This window comes from Panthera onca, chromosome D4, assembly GCF_046562875.1.
Source record: "Panthera onca isolate mPanOnc1 chromosome D4, mPanOnc1 haplotype 2, whole genome shotgun sequence".
Lineage (NCBI taxonomy): Eukaryota > Metazoa > Chordata > Mammalia > Carnivora > Felidae > Panthera > Panthera onca.
The window spans coordinates 71193134-71216624 of NC_138351.1; the positions used below are offsets into that span (position 1 = coordinate 71193134).

The 23491-nt window shown below is 42.5% G+C and overlaps 1 protein-coding gene across 10 annotated transcripts in view; it reads left to right on the top strand.

The window, feature by feature from the left end:
- PALM2AKAP2 (PALM2 and AKAP2 fusion) overlaps positions 1 to 23491 on the top strand; it is a 480648-nt gene that overhangs the window by 204162 nt on the left and 252995 nt on the right. For all 10 annotated transcript variants that reach the window (XM_081790931.1, XM_060609057.3, XM_060609059.3 and 7 more), the window contains exon 3: positions 16026 to 16106. In XM_081790931.1, the coding sequence (XP_081647057.1) occupies positions 16026 to 16106 (81 nt within the window). The remainder of the gene's footprint in view (positions 1 to 16025; positions 16107 to 23491) is intronic.

The following is a 23491-nucleotide window of genomic DNA, read 5'->3' on the forward strand; positions in this document are numbered from 1 at the left end:
GAAATGGAGCTTGCCGGGTGTTTGTGCGCTCACTTGCTTGCTCATTTATTTATCACCTGCCGTGTGCCACACACCATTCTAGGCATTGAGAATATAGTGCAGGACAATCAGAAGGACCAGCCCGGCTTGGGTGGATCAGGATGGTGACTTTGGAGTTGAGATCTGAAAAATGAGGAGGTCCTTGATTGGACAGTGGGACCACTGCCTGCTCCCCCCAACCCAGCTCTCTGAGGCCCTGCACAGAAATTGGCAGGCTAGAGCAGCAGAGGAAGTCTTCAGGATGGGAGGACCATGTCCCCAGGCTCAGGCAGCAGCCCAGAAAATCAAGGCACCCAGATTGAGGCCTGCAGGAATAGGGACCTGCCTCTAGAGGCAGCAAAGGGGCAGATTGGTGTCAAGGCTACTACACAGATCATTCTAAAAAGCCCCCGCCTCCCACCCCTGGGGGTGGACAGCCACCTTGTCCAGAGTTCAGAATCAGATGGCAAGTCTTTGGCCATTGTGGTTCTTTCTTGCCCGAATCGCACACTCCCCCCGACCCCGCCCCGACCAGTCCTGGCCAAGCTTTGTGATGTAGGATGCCGGGGTTAGAAGGGAGGAGGCCAGGCTCCTGGGTGGCTCAGTCGCTGAAGCATCTAACTCTTGATTTTGGCCCAGGTCATCATCTCATGATTTAGGAGATTGAACCCCACCCACATCAGGCTCCACTCTGGCAGGACAGAGCCTGCTTGGGATTCTTTCTCTTCTCTCTCTGCCTTCCCCCACTCTCTCTCAATTCAGTCGATCAGTCAACATTAAAAGAAGGAGGAGGAGGAGGAGGAGGAGGAGGAGGAGGAGGAGGAGGAGGAGGAGAGAGAAGGCACCAGTCCCAACTACCCATATTTTTCCAAAGCCTTGGCTTTGGGGAAAACACAGGGAGGGCTCCGAACAGACAGACGTCAGAATGGTGCCATCCTTCCTCCCTCCCTCTATGCCCTGGGCACTCTGCCCATTGAGCCTCAGTTCCCTCCTCTGCAGAATAGGGACAATGCAGTCTTCTTGGTATCGTGAGGTTTAAAATAACATCTGATAGTTGCAGGTGCATGGAGCACTCTGTGAGAATCCCCTCCCTTCATCCTCCCTGGCTCCCTCCTTTCCTCTGGAAGTAAGGAGTACACCAATTCAAGACTCGTGAGATGTGATGCTTTTCCTTTGCCTATGACTGATCAATGTGTGCCCAGCCAGCAGCACCGCCGCTTTCAACACATACCCACAGCTTATTGCCCAGGCTGCAGTCTCCTAGTGCTTGTGTCAATAGCAGAGCTCAGGGGTGGTAGTCAGTTCTTGACGTGGTGTGGCCGAGGTCTGCAAACTACAGCCTTCGGGCCAAATGGAGCACACCCACGTCCATTTGTTTATGTATTGTCTGTAGCTGCTTTTGTGCTACAAGGGCAGAGCTGAGGAGTTGTGGCAGAGACTGGAAAGCCAAAGATATTTACTATGTGGCTTTTTGCAGAGCAAGTTGGCCAACCCTTGCATTAGATGATAGAGGTTATAGGACAGGACACAACATGGACCCCTTATAAAGAGAGGGAGAGTGATATAGGAGAGAGAGAGCAAGAGAGAGAGATCACTCAGATTTCACAAAGTCTTTTACTTCCTGAAAATGGAATGCTCAATATCTGGGTAGTAATTATGGCACTATCAGCCCCAAGCTTGAAGGCAGGAATCTTCCAAGGATCAAATGCACGGCCTGGAGCCCCAAGATCGCAGCGTGGTGTTGCTTAATAACTTCGGGAGGCAGACATCTCAAAATGAGCCTAAACATAAGGCATCTAGCTGGGGATTTGCAGAGAGATACGTTCTCTGTCAAGAAATTACTATGTGATGTCACTTAATCTTGTTTGTTTCTTCGATAGCCCCTCCCTTTTTTTTTTTTTTTTTTTTTGTAAGTTAGTTGGCTTTCACATGTCAAAAAAGCGTATAATAGTAGGGGCGCCATTTACCAAGTTTGTGATTTCCCATTCTTGTACTGTTGTTATTCCTTTTTATTTTTTTTATTTTTTTTAACGTTTATTTATTTTTGAGACAGGAGAGACAGAGCATGAACAGGGGAGGGTCAGAGAGAGGGAGACACAGAATCTGAAGCAGGCTCCAGGCTCTGAGCTGTCAGCACAGAGCCCGACGCGGAGCTAGAACTCACGGACCGCGAGATCATGGCCTGAGCCGAAGTCGGCTGCTTAACCGACTGAGCCACCCAGGTGCCCCATTATTCTTTTAATTAGTTAGACCTTTATCAAATATCAGCCTGGGTTCTTCAGTCTTCCCCCTGATCAGGAATGTGCCTGAACTAAATGCTAAAATCATGGAAAGTGCTAGAACAAAGGAGAAGTGCTCATTATGTATAGGGTACCCCCAGGGAGGCTGAGCCAGCTCAGAGAGACCCATGGATCTCATGGGCCCTCAAATAGTATGGATTCCCTCTCCTGGTCTCAGGTTGTCATCAGCCCCTCAAGGAGACCATATAGAGAATCCCATGAGGCTTTGGCGGTACACATGGGATCTACTGCTTGCTACTCAAAGCTGCGGAGGACCTGCCCAGGTCACCTTTATTGCCTTTTCTCAGCACTCACCAGATGTTATTGGTGGAGGCTGCATAGAAGGAATCCGTTCTCAGGGATGATCTTTTTCCTAACTCTGGTCTTCCTCAACTTTGAAATTTAGTGTAGCATTGAGGCATTTAAATAAATTTTCAAAGCATAAAACTTGTTTACTTTTGATCAAAGCCAGATTCAATTTGACCTGCGTTTGAGGTGTTTTCTGTGGCTCTATATTCAACCCCTTGACCTCATCTGACTTGGTTTATCATCCATGTTCTGGGGTAGGAAATAGTAATCGAAACCAATTCGAGAAGTCTCACATGAGGGGAAGAGAACTCAGACAGCAGCTGGTGAGGATGATAAATACTACAAAGAAGCAGTGTTGACTCTTGAGAGACATGGGCTCAGTACAAGCTCTGCAGCCCTTATGTCAAAACCCCCATCGACCTGTGGCTGAAACCCAGATTTTGAAGAGCAAAACACGTAAGGACTTAACTGCAAAAACAGGTGAGGGGCTGACCTAGTGCTGAGTCCTCTAAAAAAATTTAACCAAATAGCTTATTTGGAACCAATGAAGAGAAAGCTCAAACCAGCTTGAGCAGAAGGAACTGCTTATCAGCCCGAACCATGGGATTGTCACATGCTCAGCAGTGACTTTTTCCACCTCAGCTAACATTAAAACTACCTTCACTGCCTCCAGTGTCAGGACCAATAAGACAAAACTCACGGGAGGTGGGGCCTGGGCTTGGTACTTTTTAATGTTCTTCAGGTAATCTTAATGGTCATCTAGGGTTGCACACTGTGGGCAGAATTAAGGTCAAGATGTGGAGGCATCCATCTGGCTTGTGCATGTTCAGAACTGGATGAGACTGGAAGCCAGATGTTAGAATGAGGTCAGGGCACTACTTACATGGTATTAATAGCCAGAAATCTTGAGTCTTGCCCCAAACTATATCCATAACTCTGGAGGGTTCCCCAGGGAGAGATACGCCTGGGGGATAATGGCAAAGGAGAGCAAAGTACCATTTTATTCTGTGGCAGACTTAGCATAGATCCCCACCCACCCGCCTGTCCTCTGTGCCTCTCCCATGGCCAATCTGGTTAAAGCCAGTGTGGCCGGAGTGGGAAGTGAGGAGAAAGAGAGACAAGATGAGATGCAGGAGAGCAGGAGAGAGGCAGGCAACACATCATGGATGGGCTTGCTTTGAGTTTATTCCAAGTGAAAAGGGAAGTGAGTCATTGGATGGTTTATAAGATGCCATCTTATTTAATCATTTGCTGTTTGATTCTTTTGGTGTTGCATACAGCTCTAGGTTGAAGATACTTTACAAAAATCTTTGAGCATATCAAAGATAATTTTCTCTGCATAAATTCTTTATGATAAAGTCAATCGATACTTTTGAAATGGCCTTCCAGAAAGACCATTCTTATTTATAATTCTGACAGAGATTAAAGAGAGGGTCTTTTTCCTCACACCCTCTCCAACACAGAACACATATATTTTAAAATATATTGTGGGTGTGTAGGAAGAAGAAGAGTACATTTCCTAGTGGAAAGTGGTATCTCAGTGCCTAATTTGCATTTCTCTGGTTACCAATAATGTTGAACGTTTCTCCTATATTTTGTTCTTTTTCCTGTATTTCAGTGTTCATTATCTTTATTTACAAATCATATAGTTTTGATTTGTGTAGACTTTTATTTACTAAAGGTCTTAGCCCTTTGATGTATATATTGCAAATATTTTGTCCCAGATTGGCACTTGCCTTTGAGTTGTACGTTAGTTGGTACTATAAAAACCACGTTTTTAAGTTTTATGTAATTAAGTTACATAATGAGTTTTCATACTTTGTGGTTTCTTTCTATGCTTTATGTTTTTTAAAGTCCTTTCCCCTCCTAAAATCAGATAATCACTGTATTTTCCCATGTTTTCATTTTTTACATTGCCTGAGTCCACCTAGAAATTACTTTGGTGGATGGCAAATTTTGTACTTTTGAATCTTGGAGGACAGCAACCACAGTGGAAGAAATAATCCCTCTTCCATGATAGACAAGTGATCACAGCTTAGCCACAGGATAATTCTGACATTAGCAGTGCAAGGAAAGGGGTACAAATCTGATTCCTCCTAGAAAACCAATGGAGTCATGATAGACTTCTGTTCGTAAAGTAGAAAATCATCACTTTTTTAAACCTGAAAAATGTCTTTTTAAACCTGAAAACACAGAATAATAATCTGTGCTAAAGATAGATCACACAACTGTGTTTTAAGAACAGTTTGTGGTTTATTAACAAAGTGGTAGATATTTCCTTTCATTTAAACTCCCCCTAGATCACTAAGGATGAGGCTAATAAAGGAGAAAACTGTCAAAACCCTTATTAGTTGCCTGAGTCTTATTTTCAACTCAGATTTATATCATTTACAACATAGAGAAAATGTTTTGGGGAAGGCAGGTTGGTCCTATTAAAGTGTTAAATGCTCAAACCCTTTGACTTAGCAGTGCTACCACTGCAAATTTACCCTATGGATGTAGCCACAAAAATACATTTAAGATGTATGTAGAAAAGATTCACTACAGTTCTGTTTACAACAGCAAATAAAATGCTGGGAACCCCCTAAATAATCTAGCAGCAGCTGGCCAGTAAAATAGAGTACATCTGAGCAGCAGTTATGAAGAATGACCCCATGTGCTGCTTTAGAAAAATCCCGAAGAGACATCACTAAGAAAAAAGAAAGCTAAAAAGCAGACCGTGTATGTTATAATTCCTTTTATGTAAAGATTAAAAGATCTCTATGGGTAATAGGCTGGTATACGTGTGTGTGTGTGTGTGTGTGTGTGTGTGTGTGTGTGTGTGTTTCCCTAGTAGGATACATAGAAAATGTAAGGAATTAAATTGATGGGGGTGCACTTCTCTGAAGTGCATTGTTTGAATGTTTTCCCCATGTACATTTATTAGTTTGTTTTAGATTACATTTTTAAATGCTATATTTATCTGGGCTATTTATAGTTCCTTCTTTGTACCTCCCTGATAGCTACAGGAAGATATAGATCTGGGAAGATGGTCACCAGATATTGACATCTAAAGAAACAATAAAAGGGCGCCTGGGTGTCTCAGTCGGTTAAGCGTCTGATTCTTGATTTCAGCTCAGGTCGTGATCTCACGGTTCGTGAGTTTGAGCCCCACATCGGGCTCTGCATTGATAGCGTGGAGCCTGCTTGGGATTCTCTCTCCCCTTCTCTCTCTGTACCTCCCCTGCTCGTGCTGTCTCTCTCTCTCTCTCTCAAAATAAGTAGAAATTTTAAAAAAGAAACAAACAAAAACGTGATTGGCAAGAGTCAGAAAACGTGCGCGCGTCTCTGTTTGGAATGGCGCTCTTTTCTTGGAGTCTGCATTCCTTTGTTGTCAGAATGTCCCACATCTTGGTCACATTCTATTTTTGTGCACACTATTTTGTCTTGTATTTCCAACAGCCACAGGTCTGTTCAGTTGCATCCCAGCCCCACTGCTGTTCCATGGGCTGCTGCTCTGAGACCTGCAAGCGGCCAGTGGGAAAACTGCTTCTTGTGAGGTCCGTTCAGTGTCCACTCTTGCTTCCTGACGAGGGACATTTCCTGCAGGCCTTGCACTTCTTCCCAAGATAGGACTGTCAATTTTGCGGATGCCTCTGCCCCTTCCCCTTCCTGACATCTAATCTTAGAAAGATGTATTCTAGAACCTAGAAGCCCCGGACTCAGCTTCTCCCCTCATGAGCCCGATGTGGTAAATTGAGAGCTTTCCCAGCTGCCGCCTCATTTTGCAACTGTCCCTCTCCGATGAAAAGTTCAGATGGGAGAGACATATTTTGCATTTGCTCTCCTTATGAAATCATTCAATCCCCTGGAAGTGTCTCCTGCAGGAATTAAAGTAAATGGATATTCTGGTTCACCAGAAATTGCTGAAGATTCTAATCCAGCCTCAGCCTACTTCTGTTTGGAATTGGGAAATGGTCACAGATTTTGTAAAAGGCCTCTGGTTTGGGGGTGGGGAGGTGGGGTGGAAAGATTTGGCATCAGGATGGTTTGCATTCTCAACATCTCCTTTGTTCTGGAAGTTTGGGGCACATGCACGTGCAAGTGGTGACAGTGTGTTCCATGTGTCTTGTGTGGCGCTCTCTCACAGTTAAGCAAATGTTCGTCGCCAAAACACATCTCTGTTCACGATAAAGTGCTCAGGAGTCAGACTGTCTGGGCTTCAACCCCTGCTTGGCCACTTCCTGGACATGACCTTGGACATGTTTATTCACTTATGCTCAGTTTTGGTGATTATCCATAAAATGGAGGATAGTAAAGGTACCTGCTTGAAAGTGCTCTGAGGATTAAATGAAAAACTGGAGGGGTCCTTAGGATAGTGCCTGGTACATAGCAAGTAGTCCACAAACGTAGTTACCATTATTGTTATTGCTGCTGTTGTCATTATTGTTTTTACCACCACCAACATCGTTATTCTTAGAGATGAATGTTGGTTCCATGAGTAGATTGCAAGTGCCTAGGCAAAAGCCCAAGCCAAAAACTTCATACCACGTACAAAGGAAGCACCTTTATCTATGGAGCTCCTGCATCAAGAGATGGGCTTCGTTCCATTTTTTTATTGTACTTTACAAACACCTTAAGACAGTTATGTTTCCTTGATTCATTCTGGGTTTGAATTCCGTTTGACACTTTGTAGGCGTGTGACCTCCTCTCTTTATCTCCCTGTACCTCTGTTTTCTCCTCTGTACAATGCAGATGATGATCGTACCTAATGCAGTGGGTGGTTATGAAGGTTAAAAGTGTTAACATATATCAATCAGAACAGTGCCAGGCACATAGTAAGCACTGCTTAAATGTTTGGTAGTACGACTTTATAGATGAGGAAGGACACGTGACCATCCAGAAGTGAAGCCATCGTTCTCCTTAGAGATGAGGGAAGCTTACAACAAAGCTGGTCCAACTTGCTCATTTCACATGTGGGAAATTGGAAGCCTAGGAACAATAGACTCCTCTGAGTCACCCAGGGTTAGGGGTCGAACCTGTACCTGAAGCTGAGTCTCTCGACTCCTAGTTCAGTGCTCACATGGCTTCACAGTGGAAATAACACCGTACTTTGAGAGTGAGGATATGGAAATTACATTCTGTGGATGAATTTAATTATGTTTTTTCTGGCATTTGGGACTTTCTCAGAGTTCTCTATCATTATATCTATATAGAAAGTGCTCAATTCTTTTCTTCACAGTGGACTTATTATATGAGCTTTCTCATTAGAGCTGTGTCAGACCACCCTTCTTTTTGGTTTCCAGAAAGGACACTAAAGGGAGGCACACCTAGCAAAGAATTTGATGTTATTACCATTAAAGCAAAAATATAGCTATATGGTTAAATAATTATTTAAAGAGTAACACTGGGGGCAGAGCTTAAAAATAGACTTAAGATAAAATCCATATGGGCTCTAAACTATCTACAAAAGACTTTAAACTAAAACTTTCCTGTGTTGTACATTGGTCTTGGCAGTAATAAGCTAGCTGTGTTAACTGTTCAGTGTAATTAATAACAGTTTTGCATCTAAACTCTATTTAATGTTTCTTAAGAGTTGAGGTGTTAAAGTGTCCTTTCAAAAACCCATAGTGAAGTTTGAACTAATCAATGCTTCTTTCCTACTTAAAATTCTTTCTCTTTATAATTTCTGTAAAAAGCAGAAGGAAACAGGCAATTCCCTGTGTTACCAATAGATGGCAAGTTCAAGGCCAAATAATCAGTGGAATAAAAGATAATTACATAAATGGAAATGCTGGTCCAAACTAAGCAATGGGAATGAAATGGAGTTGTAGAATTTTCTGTTTGACGTGTTGATGTTGTGGGACGAATGGGTGCAAGACTGAGCAAAATGGTGTGATTATAGGAAATGCAGTTTACTTGTCCTTTTGACCAAGACTTTGAGCTGACTCTGGGTTCTGCTCCTTAGTTTTGTGGGATCAGAACATCGCAAAGCAACTTGGCTTTCACTCGTCTACCTAAATCCGAGTGCCAGGTTACTCATTTTACAGCTGATGGACATTGCAGGGAGCTTAATAAATATTAGCCCTCCGTTCACCTAACTACTTGGGAAGCCTGAATATATAATCAGAATCATGATTAGTGACCTTCAAGTCAGAGCCAGAAGAGACAGTTTTGATATCTGGTGGCATTGGGATCAGATACCTGATCTCTAGTAGGGATGTGTCCACTAAGCAAACTCAGCATTCAAGTTAGCTGGACGGGCAGTTGGACAAAGCTGAGCAGGTACCTCCTTGATTGTTTTATACGTAATCACTGGGGTTCTCAGTTTTCAGACCGACCTGCTTCTCCTTCCTCAGATATATAAATAGCATTGGTTCTGCAGCAGCATTAAACAGGTAATTATAATTCAGCCACGACTGAGATGACAGTCTGATTCCTTAATAGAAAAAGCTCATAGGGCCCCCATTTGCAAGTTGATTTTCCATAATTTAATTCTCACAATTACTTTACTACTCAGTGTAACCCATATAAAAACTGGCACCCTGGTGATTCTGTTTCAGCAGGAAAGCACATTCAAAGAAGCACAGTGTGGAAGGAAAAGTCCAGTATCCTTACCAGAATCTTTGGGAGTGCATCCAAAAGGATCATTTTATTTTTAAAAAAAAATTTTTTTTAACGTTTATTTATTTTTGAGACAGAGAGAGACAGAGCATGAACGGGGGAGGGTAAGAGAGAGGGAGACACAGAATCTGAAACAGGCTCCAGGCTCTGAGCTGTCAGCACAGAGCCCGACGCGGGGCTCGAACCCACGGACCGCGAGATCATGACCTGAGCCGAAGTCGGACGCTTAACCGACTGAGCCACCCAGGTGCCCCCAAAAGGATCATTTTATAAGCCACAATAAAATACATCAGGATTCTCTCTTCCTGATCTTCTGATCTCAACATCTCAGCCCCCTTTCTTTTTAAATGGATGAACTTCAAGCTCTTTGAGTTCCTTTTTCTTCACTCCTTCTCTCCTTTTCTCAATCTTGTGATTTCCCCCCATCAGCCATATCCCCTGTTCCCTTTCCAAGTGCAAGCTACTTAAAACAGTCTCGGTCTGCAGTTCAGCACTCTGCCCTCTCTCTGATTCTGCACTGCAAAGCCTATGAACCAGCTGGGCCAAAGTCACTGAAAAGCCTATGTGGGCTCAGAGGAGGAGCGCACAGTTCCCTTTAGCTCATGATGGTAGACGTCAAAGCAACATTCTCTACCCAGCAATAGCTGGAGGAAAGATTGCCACATTTAAATTTTAATATATTTTCTTTTTTTCCCCTTTCCAGAATCTTTTTCTAAATTCTGGCATATCTTGAAGGCAATAGTGCTCTGTGTAAGTAGGTCTTCTGGTTCCGTCCTGCACATGCTCCCTGGGGCTCTAAGTATCAGCCCAAGTCAAAGTGGGCCTCAGCAAAGGAAAGAAAACTCTGTATCTGTTTCTTACTGCCTTTCCTCCCCAGCCTCTTCCCCTCTCTCACTGTTTCTCACAGACTCCTCTGGGACTCCTTCCCCACCCATCAGCTTTCATCTCTCAATGCCTGGCTTGCAGCACAGGCAGAGGAGAGAAGAGGGAGTCTGCCTCTAGGTGCACAAGGGTGGACATAGGCTTCCTGATGACATCTCATGCTTTTTAGCCACACCTTTGAACAGAATGTGCTCCATTCCATGGGTGCTCCTTACTGTACTAAGAGTCTGCAGTTTCATAATGTTGCAATGCTTCCAGAAAATACTTGCCAAGAAAATATATAATTTACAGAAAGACAATGAAAGGGATTTGCGAGGCCTCCCAGATAGTAGAGGGATCTGGAAACCTTCCTAATGGTTTGAGATCACTTCATTCCAGATGTCTCTTGAGGCACATTCCCCCTGAATGGTTTGCTACTGGCAGCTCATTATGCTTTCCCTGGAATTTCCCCTTACCCTAGCTTTTCTCCCCAGAATGGGCTTTCCATGGTTCTTGCCCAGAGTTAGCTTTTTCAACTCCTTTTTTATATGCATGGCAATAATGGTCTATTCCATATGGGCTAATGTCTCCAACAGAAAGACGCTCCTGGTTCTGTTGATTGATTGCTAATGTGTTTTCAGTGGACATTGCAGGGAGCTTAATAAGTATTAGCTCTGCCATTACTGCCATTGAAGTCATGAGTGCAAATTCATAATGCATTTGAGTGAGGAATTTGTACAAACCGAACATGATCAGAGGGGAACAAGTATCTCATTCCATGTCTTCATCATGTGGTGCTCTAGGCTTTGGAGATGCCTCAGCCAAGATTTTTGTCCTCAAAGAGCACAGTTTGGTAAAGAGGAAAGATGTGTAGAAGTTTAAATGTTTAAGTGCTAAAGCACTCAAGGACCCACGGCAAATAAAGGGAGCAGAGAAGGAGGGAGTGATGAATTCTACTTGGAGGGAGCAGAAAAGGCTTCTGTATTTGTCACTACTCTCTGAGTCGCGAGTGACAGAAGCACAACTCAAACTAGCTTAAGCAAAATGGAGAAAATTAGTGCACATAATTTAGCAAGCCCAGAGGTGGTTCTCGCTTTGTGCAAACTAGACCTGGGACCAAAGAGTGTCATTAGGATCCTTCTTTCTCTGTCTTTCAGCTCTGCTTCTCTCTGCATGTTTGACCTTTCTCCAGCATAGATGCATTTCTTCCATGTGGCTTGGGAAAATTGCCACTCAGATGTACATCATCCAGCTTGACCTTAGTGGGAAAAGAGCTTTTCTCTCCCAGTATTCATGTGTCTCTCCCTAAAAGTATTTCTTATTGGTCTTACTTGGGTCATTTAGCAGCCCTTGGACCACTCGCTGTTGCAATGAGATAAGGTAGTATGATTAGCCATACCCACCAGCTCCATTTACAGTGAGGGTGGGTGGCTTCTCCAAAGGAAAGACTAGGCAGATGGCACTCTATCTTCATTGATATTTAAGCTGTACTGTCAAAGAGAAATATGTATATAGATAGATAGATAGATAGATATAGATATAGATATAGGTATAGGTATAGATATAGGTATAGATACAGATAGCCAAATGAAGCAGTGAGGGAAAACTTACTATTTGCACTGCAGGCAATGGGAGGCATTCTGGGATTTTTAAGCAAGGGATGGAGATAGACTTCGATTTTAGAGTATCACTCTGGAAGCAATGCAGAGGGGGACTTGCTCAGAGCCACGACTCAGGGTCAAGGAGGCTAGTGAGGACACCCCTGCAGCAATCCAGATGGAAATTGGGTGTAACAGTTAAGTGCTATAGAGTGCTAAATATACTAATGTAGAATATTCTACATGTGCAGGTGGGGAGATAAAGGAAGTAATAAGGTAGTAATAAAGGTTGTAGTAGGGAAGCAAAAAGATACGGAAAATGGTAAGCAGAATCAACAGGACTTGGTCTCTCAAGAAAGTGAAGTGTCTAGGATAGCTGCAGTTTCTGCCTTGAGTAACGTCATTTGCTGAGATGGAGAATACAGAAAGAACAGATGTGAGCCTAGGGGAGGAGGGATGGCCGAGATGATGCCGGTAAGCGCTGAGTTTGAGGGACTGGATATGAACAATTGGCAGTTGGATATGGGAATTTGGAGCTCCGAAGAGAGATCTAGGCTGAAATGGGCAAGTTATCAATGCACAGGTTGTATAGTTGATGAGACTAAAGGGAATCATGTAGTCTAAACGTCTGGAGTGAGAAGAGGGCCCAAGAGTTAGTGGTTTTGCTTTGATAAAGGAAGAAGTCTAGAAAGCAGCAGGCTAGCAGGCAAGGAGCGCAGCTCGGACCTCAGCAGTCCAAGCAGGCAGGGAGTGCCTAGGACCCAATGGTGCCCTACCCGAACTTGCCAGACTTTGGCTCATAACTAATTCCATACAGAGGCTGGCTGCACATCTTACCTCTTTTGTTGGGTTAAGAGTGACTTTAGGACCTAACCCCATCACCGTGGAGGGGGATTCGACTAATCAAAGAATCCTGTTACAGCCATGGATGTACAAAGGGTCCTTGTGATGAGGCCAAGCCCGAGTCTTTAGCAGACAGAACGCAGATATGAACATGCTGATGCTGGTGCCTGGTTTATATTATATATTAACAACTGTTTGCTTTTGAGCTTCAACCCAGTAAAGGGTTTCCTCAAGGAATATATGAATATGGCACAAATGGGAAAGTGTTGCTTTCCCACTGTTGCCAGTTCCCACACCAGCTTGCTTTGGTCCGCATGGCTGAAAGCTAAGACACTGCCTTGCCTGCCCCCCAAGATCCTGTTAGTTCTGAGTCTCATCAGTTTTGGTTCCTGTATTTGTCCTTTTCTTTTCATTCAGATTGGAGCAGCTTTAAGCCAGGGTGGGCTTAAGTTTACCCATCCCCACCCATACACCCCACTGCAGGGTGAATGTACCATCCTCCTAAGACATTTGGTGATTTTTTTTCATCCAGAGGTTAGCAAACTATGACTGGCAGATTCAATCTGGCCTCCCACCTCTGTTTATAAATGAAGGTTTATTAGAACACAGCCACGCTCATTTATTTATATATTGGCTTATGTCACTTTTGCACTGCAATGGCAGCTTTGAATAGTTGCAACAGAGATTGTATGTTCCACAAAACCTAAAATATTTGCTGTCTGGACCTTTATAGAAAAAGTATCCCGACCCCTGTTAATCCATCCTATACACTGGTGCCAGATTAGTGTTCCTAAAATGCCTTTCACCATGTCACTTTCTTGCTTAGAACCCTACAATATTATATTGTCTGTGGAATGAAATCCAAACTTCTTGGCCTGACATTCAAGGCCCTCAAAGGTCTAGTCCTAGCCAATCTTTTGAATCATTAATCTCTATTCCAAGGAGCAAGCTCTACACTTCAATTAGATTTCCCTCTTCATTGTCCTGGAATATGCAGTATATTTCTACCCTTATTCACACAATTCTCTTTGCCTGGAATGTGCTGCCCATTTGTATCTACCTAATTCCCCCCCCCCCCCCATTCTAAATGAACTAACTGAAAACCTGCATCTTTCATATCATATCTGTTCACAGGGACCACCGATGAGTCTACAGCTTGAACATGTAGAGGTTCACTGCCTGTACCCTCTGGTGATATTTTCTCTATTCAAGGCATAGTTCACTAATCCAGTGGTGGGAAACTCTGGAGTGAGGATTTTCTATGTGAACAAAGGCACAGAGGTGGGAAAGCCTAGGTTTGCAAATGACCAGATGTGTAATTAGAACCCTGACTTAGTCCAGTCAGGTTTCTATAACAACATACCATAGACTGGGTGCCTTATACACATTAGGAATTTGTTTCTCATAGCTCTGGAGGCTGGGAAGTCCAAGATCAAGGCACTGGAAAATTCAGTGTCTGGTGGGGGCCTGCTTCCTGGTTCATAGACCATTATCTTTTCGCTGTGTCCTCACATGGTACAAGGGGCAAAAGAGCTCTCGGGTTTTTCATGTAAGGGCACTAATCCCATTCGTGAGGGCTCCACTCTCATGACCTAGTTGCCTCCGAAAGGTCCCTACCTCCTAACACCATTACTTTGAAGATTAGGTTCCAACATATGAATTTTGGGGGAGGGCGCAAATGTCCAGTCTCTAATGAATACATAGCACTCAGTTCCCATTGATGGAAGTATTGTGTCATCAGCGTCTTGTGTCCATGACGCACTATCTCTTGGTGCTGGACTTAAATTTGGGCAACTATGTATCTTGATCGCCAGTGGGAATGAATGATAAAGCACAGTACACCTGCCCCGGAGGAATCCTAGGATATAGAGATAGTGACTGGTTCGGAAAGTCCTTGTCTTATCACGCGGTACCTCTGAGATACTGGATAAGTGTGCTCTTCTCATTAGGCCTCACTTTCCCCATCTACGGTCACATATTATACATATTTACACACACTCTGGAATGAAGCAGCATCAATAACACAGCACTGATCAGAGTTCTTCGTAAATGGTGAGTTCCTAAAATATCCTCGGGCCTCACTTTGGCAGGAGGGTTATGTCCCTGACTTGGATATCATGTCTCCCAGTGGCTTGAGATGATAAACTAACGTTTCTTAAAAGTCTGTGCATTGCACAGAAGAATTTGGTTATAACACTAATTATTGCTATGTTGACTTGAATAGCTGTGGTGCAGGCACATCCCCAGAAACATAGCAACTACGGAAAATAAAGGCTTCCGTTAACACAGAGCCCAGCAGCCAGCCTTCCACATTATTGTCCTCTCCAGGAATTGGCTGTCGTATTGTAGAATGCCACTATGTCTGTCTAGCACGTTTCCCCCTGCATATGAGAGTAAAGGGAAATAAGCCAGTGCAGTAAATGTCTCAGCAAACCTTCCCAGTGTGCACTTTGGAAACAAAATGTGGAGCAAGTAAGCTATCATTAAAGGCAGGCCTTTTTATTCTTAAATTAGTCACATTTATATGATGTTTATTGTCTGCATTTGAGAAGTAGGGAGAAGAAAAGTATTACGTGTGCATTCCAGTGGGAAGGTTATGCTCCGAATACAGGAGAATTACATCCCTTTAAAACCAGCCTCTAGGCATTACGTACAAGTATACATGTGGCAACAATTATAATAATAAATAGCATTTATTGAGCATTTACTATGTGCCAGGCTATTGTTCCAAGTCCTTTACATGTATCGTCTCATTTCATCCCTGCCGCAGCCATAAGGTTTAGGACAAATTATGATCTCCTCTGTATGTGAGAGAAGGCTCAGACCCAGGGAAGTAAAAGAACTTGCCAGAGGTCACACAGGTAGCAGATGGCAGAGCTGGGAGTCCGATCCAGGCAGACCAACTTCAGATTTCATATTTACTGTAACCTCAGTGAGCCCCACCCACATGCAATGCTCCCCCCAAGACTAGTTTAAGCAAAGACCGCCCATCAATTTGCATTGTTTGGGATGTCCAGTGGGATGATTTGTCCTAGGAAATTGGAAATTATGTTGGATTATTTGTGTATAGGATTTCCATAGAAGGAAGCTAACCCTACAGTTCCCCACTGTTACATGCTATCATATTTGCAGTTTATAACATCCTCTGTCTTTTCGGTTGAGACATTTTTATTCTTTGTCTCCAAATTAACACTGCATAGAACATGACTCTGTGAGTGTGTGTGTATGTGTGAGTGTGTAGAAACCGCCTTTTCTTCTGGATTAAATTGCTGCAGCCTGGCTGACTGAGGAGACTCTCCCACTCGCCGAGCCCACAGCAGACATGTTAGGAGAAAGCGGCTGGAGGCGGAGGGGCAGGTGACACCGTGCGTGTGCCCAGCATCTCTGGAAGTGTCTATACACATGTGTGCTGCTGCTGCTGCTGCTGCTGCTGCTGCTGCTGCTTCCGGCCTTAAAATTCCTGGAGCCAACACCCACCTACTCTTACAGCCTCTCTCTCTCTTTTATTTTCAAGGAAAAAAGAAAGAGGCAGACTGAAATAGAAGGCAAGCGACAAGAGCTTGACGAGCAGATACTTCTGCTGCAGCATTCCAAGGTAAGAGGCTGATCCCATGAACCTGTTCCATTATTAGACATGCAGATCACACTCCAGAGAGCCGGGCAGAGGCTGCCCTGGCGTGAAGGCTTTGCCGCTGACTGCACGAGTTTTTTTTCATTCAGTCAGGAAACCATCTCTTGGCTTTTCTTGTGAATTTCTCAAACCCAGGGCATTGTTACAGCATTCCAGTGTCTGTGAGCCTGATGAGATTATAGTGTGCATGTGGACGGGTTTGGGGGCTGGTGTGTGCATGTGAAATGCGCTGGTTATATATAGAAATTGGATGAGAATTTCCACATGGTGGGTGAGGCAGTGTTCCGGGGCTGCGTCTCAGTGCATTAGGTCCTGTGTGTGTGTGTGTGTGTGTGTGTGTGTGTGTGTGTGTTCAGAGGTTCCCGAGGATACGTTGAACATCATGTTCTTGGACACATTAAACATATTAATATTTTCTTTCTTGATATGGAGAGAAGGGAGAGGAAAGTACTGCGATCTGATAAAAGAGCAACGCTGTGTGTTTCGGATGATTCATTCATTTTATTTCTACTTTAACAATTTTGGAAGTGTTCTCTTAGAATGGGCAGTGGGTCAAAAGATGGCATTGCAATGATTTGACTTGGTTGGGTCTCCATCGCACCGGAGAAGAGAGAGGCGGGGGTTATTTATTTATTTTTCTTTAAAACGTATTGCACTTAAGCATCATAATTGAGTACAGCGTACGAGAAAGCTCTGTCACTGACACAAGAACTCCACGGGCTGTGGAATGCTGCTTTCTGCAGGCTTGCAGAATACTGTGAACACATTCCAGGGGCCAGCTGGAAGTTTCTGCATGCCTTCTCCTGCTCTGGGCTTTTTTTAGGGAAGTCCTTCTCCTGCTCACTCGAGTTGCCGTGACATTCATGTGCAGATGTGCATTGCTCAGGGGGCTGGTTGGGAAGGTTGGGGCTGACTCTTCAGGGTGATGCCAGGTATAGCTAATTTTGATTCTTTTAAACACGATGGGTCCTTGTGGTTGTATTTTCCATTCTTCTCTAGATTAGGGTTGTGCTAAATGAATCCTCGAGATGAGAATTATCAGCAAGCTGATTTCAAATAGCAGCATGACCTAAATCTGCTTAGCATATTTATCAGTTTACTATCAACTTTAACCAGAGAGATGTGTTTAAAAGGAAGAAAAGCAGCGTGATGCTGAGAATATTGCCCACTTCTCTTTACTCATTGTGTAAATCTGTTTATGGACCTTTCTTTGTAGAAGCTTACAGTATATCCCACATGCTGTTACTCTTTCCTTACACCATCCCTGAGGAAGCATTGAGGGCTGAAGTTAGTATTTTCTTCTTACAGAGAGGGGGACTTAAAAGCACTTAATAGAACCGAGTGGATTTTTCAAGGTCAGTCTGGACAGAGCTGGGACTCTGGCTCACAGTGCAGTCGACTCACTCTTTACAAGAGACCAAAATGTACCAGAAGCTCAGTGAATTCTTGGTTAAAGGTAGATTTTTTATGTCTTTGACCAGACAGCCCCTCTCCTCTTTAAGCTCAGTGTGGTTCTTTGCTTTTGCATTCCTTGAATCAAAAGTCAGGCAATAAATATATCAAATCAGGTGTTTTGGGTTTTTTTTTTTAATCCCACTTCTTATCAGATACTTCTTATAAGATGTCAAGGACTCATTCATTGCTGATTTCCAGTACAGTATCCATCCATCCATCCATCCATCCATCCATCCATCCATCCATCTTTTCATCCTTCCGTCCTTTCATCTATCCAACAACAGAAGTAACAGTAAAAAGGACTTAGTATTGCATGTAGAATCAGTGAGATTCCTTCAGAGACTTGGAAACAAGGGGATCAGATATTTCTTTACAGTCATGTTGGTAAAGTTCTCACATAGTTGATGAAATTGGCTATCTAAGGGAACACCCAGCACTTTTACCTAGGTGATCTTCCTGTAACCTGGGGAGAAATGACTGAAAGTGATGGCAATTTAGTAAGTGGAGACAAATGCATTGTCATTTTCTCCCTGGGGAAAGGCCATGTAAACAGTGGGGGTGGATAACTAGCCTTGAACAATGGGAAAAAAAAAGACTCACGGGTCCCAAAGGTGGTTTAAGAAAGACTCCAGCTCTGGCAGGTACCAAGTATCTGGTGAGGCGGGGTCTGCAGTAAGGCCAGAAGAATCATCAAGCCTCACCTTGGCTCAGGTGAAACTTCCCTCATGACTCTGCCTCTCTTTGCTCTGAGCCCATCATCCCAAAATAACTGAGTTATTTTGGTGGTGCCTGACTGAGAGATATGATCACTGCAGGCACCAGAAAGGAATATGTTCTACTTTAAATCATTTAGCTGTTGACGGAACCTGATAGTGTGAGTCATCTTCCCTGTGATCATTCAGGTTTGAGCTTGGCAGCCTCACCCCTTGATGGTAGTAGGTTCATTGGGGTTATAGCTCCTCTGTGAGCCTCTTGGTAGAGACCCGGCCAGCTTTCTCCTGGCGGCACGGCAGCCTTGTCATACGTTTGCCTATCCTTGATAATAGTCATGATTTTTCTGAGTCCCTAGTACTTCAGACTAGTACTGGTACTTTACATACATCCCCTCAATAATGGCCACAAAGTGTTACTTTCCCTGTCTTATAGGGGAGGAAACAAACTTGTGAGGTCAAGTAATTTGCCCAAGAACATAGAGACTATAAGTGAGGGAACCCCAGTTGAACCCTAGGGTATGTCTTTCTCCAAAACCAAGCCTTCTCTAGGACACTGTTTCCTTCAAGTGAAATGTTCCATTTTGAATAATTTGTCTAGAGAGATGCCAGTTATCGTCTCTTTATTACAAATATATTTTCATGGACTCCAGAAAATTGAGAGCATATGGAGACATTATTGGTTAATAGCAGTTCCTTGAAGTACAAAATATTAAGAAATGTGTCAATAATTAATTATTTCACTAATTTATAAAATCTAAGATCCTCCCTAAGGAAAATAATGTATGTGCTTGGTACAAAGTTAAATGGAAAAGCATTGGAATCAGATTTCATATTTATGAAGACATAATTCTCATTATCAAATAGTCTTTGGATACTTATTCTCATGCAATGAGGTATGAATTATTTAGATAGATTTATCGGTCTCTTGTCAAGGCAAATAAATAGAATGCAAGACAATAGTTTTGATGCTTATTTGGCTAATATTCTTGGTAATTGCAATATTTAGGGCTATGCAGTGAGTAATGCCACAAAATGGCATATTGTTACTTTATATATGGACAATAAATAAATTCTACAATGCAATGAAAGACCAAAGTGTGGAATGTTGAAATATCCACTACACCTGAGTGATTAAAAAACCTCCAGGTCCTTTGAAGTCCTCACCAAAGGAAACTCAGATTTCTTTTTAGAGGATCTTAGCTATATTTGGTATCTAATATTTGTGATGTAAGAATTTCCAAGAAGTGCTCACATATGGTACCAGTAAGCAATTTTAGTAGCTGAATTATTTTTGCTGATTCTCTTATAAAAGAGAAAGGAATGGACAATCATTGCAAAGGCAAAATTTTAAAGCACAGGAAAATATAAAGAAAAAAACATAACAACTATGTACTTGTCAACCAGATGTAATTCACACAGAGGTATATCCTTCTATGCTTTTTCTCCGATATATTTTTGTAGAGTAAGGTATGTGACCCTTGATAACAGGCCTCATGAGCTTGTGAGTAAAATAAAATGGTATTAACATTCAGGTCCAAAATACGTTAACCTTGACCTCTTTTTTGATTTTGGTAGATGGGCTGTTTTAAATTCTCATAAAAACTTTGTCATTTTTATGAAATCACATCTTAAATTCTTTTGCTTTGTCATATCTGACTTTTATATTGTCCTTGCAAAGAACATCTCCATCTCAAACACCTACCTGTGATGTTTCTTATCCTTCCAATAGTTTTAACCCATCTAGAATTTTTTTTCCATAGGAAATAAGATAGGAATAACTTTACTTTTTACTGATGGTGAGCCTCAACATGATTTATTGATTAATTCATCCTTTTTCTCACTGACTTAAATGTCTTATCATAGACATATTTCTCTCTTATGTTCAAGTCTACCATTTGCAGATTCTTTTAATTCCATGAATCTGCCACCCCTGTGCCGATTCCATCCTCATTTAATCCCCCTAGCTTTTTAAAATATAATATGTATTAATAATATGTCATAAGGCAAGAGCCATCATTATTCTTCCTTTGAAGAAGAATAATGTCTCTTGGCTTTTTATTCCATGGAAACAATTATTTTTATTGTTTTTATTGTGTGACTTGCGATAATGTGAGTTTAAAAAACAAATCAACTATTATATTATACCAGACAGACTAAATTTAATATTCCCTTTTGTCTCTTGGTCGAATTACCAGAGATTTGTCTATTTTATTGGTCAGTCCAAGGCCCCAGCAAGAGTAGGCACGCAGTATGTATTGCCACATGAATCCCTTTGGAACTGTCACATTTATAAAGGTTTGTATGACAGAGTCAGCACTGCCAGAATCAAATTGCTAATATCATATCTTCAATATATAAGCTGCCTTTGAATTATTTATTTATGAGCAGGGAACCCTGACTAGAGGTTTTTTTTTTCTAATCCAAGCTATGAAAATTGTCATTATATTTTAAAAACTACAGCCTTTTCTTTCAAGAAGATTGAATGAAAAAAAATCAAAGACTAAATTGTGACCCTGCGAGATATTTATTGTAAACCCACCAAGGTCATTTGCTGCATAGCCTGAAGGTACCAGGAGCCTTGCTGCAAAGATGTTATAGTGTCTCTCGCTATTGTGAACCTTTAGCACTAATTTTAGACTTTTCTTGGTTATTAGTGTGTATGACAGGCCAGTTTAAATTTTAAAATCTTGACTAGGCAGGCAGGGCACACAGTGTAAAGGAACTCTACATCGCATCCTTTTTCCCAGCATGTCCCCATCTCCACTGGCCCTACGAAAAGATTGAGTACAAGTTAGAACTGGGTTTCCTCTAGGAAGTCTTGGGTTGGCTTCTGTGTGGACTGAATCATGTAACAAAAGCTCCATACCAAACCAAGATCTTCCCAGGAGTCAATGGGGAAGAAGGGAAGTGTCCTGGGGAAGGAGAAGGAGAACAGAGAGGGGACACAGATGATCAAAAACACAACACAACACAGCTGTCACCCCACGTTGTGTTTAAGCCATTTTCTATTAGGTGGGATTTCACCAGATTCCCAACAGCATCTGCCAACACAGCCAGTGTCAGTGTGACCCAGATGACAGGTGAATGTGAGATTTGGAATAAAAAGTAAACTCATAAAAGTGTAAAAAGAAATCACAGGTAAATATTTTCAAAGCCCTAGAATGAGGAAGCCTTATCTAATTATAAGCCAGAATTATAAAGTAAAAATATGGGTAGATATGACTTTATAAAAATTACAGTTAGAGGGCCATCTGGGTGGCTCAGTCGGTTAAGTGTCTGACTTCAGCTCAGGTCATGATCTCACGGTTTGTGGGTCGAGCCCTGTGTTGGGCTCTGTGCTGACAGCTCAGTGCCTGGAGCATGCTTCAGATTCTATATCTCCCTCTCTCTCTGCCCTTCCTCTGTTCGTGCTTTGTCTCAATCTCTCTCTCTCTTTCTCTCTCAAAAAAATAAATAAGCATTAAAAAAATTAAAAATAAATAAATAAGCATTTAAAAAAATGGGGTGCCTGGGTGGCTTAGTCACTTAAGTCACTGACTTCAGCTCAGGTAATGATCTTGTGGTCCATGGGTTCGAGCCCCATGTTGGGCTCTGTGCTGACAGCTCAGGAGCCTGCTTCTGATTCTGGGTCTCCCTCTCTATGCTCCTCCCCTGCTCGTGCTCTCTCTCTCAAAAATAAAAAAAAAATTTTTTTAAATAATTAAAAATAAATAAATAAATAAACACACAAACACTTAAAAAATTTACAGTTAGGAAAAAAATTGGAGACTGATTAGTCTCAATTCATCTCCCACTGCCCATCTGGCCCCCCCACCACCACCCAGTGATCACCCAGACATTCCTCAGTGCTTTCCTGTATCACCTTGAAAAATTGTGTCATCTCAGGTATTTTATCTGTAGATTTAAAAAGTTTGATTAATCATGTTGTATCCTTTAAATATTTCCAACTTCATTTGTCAATTGTACCTCAGTAAAGCTGGGGGAAAAGGTTTGATTAAATGATCTCTAAGGTCTTCTTTAGCCTTAATAGTCTAAGATTTTATATTTGCTAAAATACAGTGCTTGTGCATGGTTTTTTAATAATTCATTCACTCAACACGTATTTATCATCCTCAACTATAGCCTTGTGCATCAGCCACTGTGGATGAATAGAGGATACAGCACCTAATTGTGGGAAGTCAGGGGTGAGTGGGAGAGGAGCCCACTGTCAGAGACCCTGGAGAGGGATCGTCTGAGTAAGGGGGAGGTCAGCGGTGCCTGAAGGTTTTGTAAATCCTATGTGAGAAAAAGAGAGTTCTTGGGCATCTTAGACAGAGTGCACCATTTGGCTTCAAGTCTCAGAGCCGTGTCTTACTAAATGTGTGCCCAGGAGTTAGTTACTTAATGTTAGCACCTACCTCATGGGGTTTTTGTGGGAGTTTAATGAATTTATAGGTGAAGTATTTAAAACAGCAAGAGTTCTATAAGGATTATCATCATCATCATCATCATCATCACTCAGTACCATTGCTTCAAATATCACATATGTACCAATGACTCCCAAATTGATGTCTCCAGTCCCGATGGCCCCTCAACTCCAGGCTCTTGTATTCAGCTGTTTTCCTGACATGTCCACTTAGATGGGTGTTGCTTCCATTTTAAGCTTCTCAAGCATCATATGCCCTAAATGGAAGTTTTGGTTTTCTGCTCCTCTTGCACTTGTTCTTCCTCTAATCTCTCCAAATCCCCGGATGATGATACCACCATCCACCGTTTTGCTCAAACCAAATATCTATGTCACCTTTAATCCCACCCTTTCCCTCAACCCCCATGTCCAATCTGTCGGCAAGTCACGTTGACTGTACCTCTGAGATACACCTCATGCCTTCTGTAGCTTCTGCTGCTCCTCTGTTTGAAGCTAACATGCTCTGTTACCTGATGATGTAATAGAATCCAATCAGTTATACTTTGTAATCCTGTCCCTCTGAATCTGTTTTCTTCCTACAGTACTTAGGACAAATGCCAAATTCCTTAGCAAATCTGCAGTTCTCTACCTAATCTGGCCCCTTCCTTCCTCTTCATCTTCAGCTTGTTCTACCTTCCCTTCCCCACCCCCTACTCACTATGGTCCAGCCACTTGGGCGATCTTTCTGGTCCACAAACATGCTAAACTCTGTCCCATATCAGGGCTGTTACATTTGT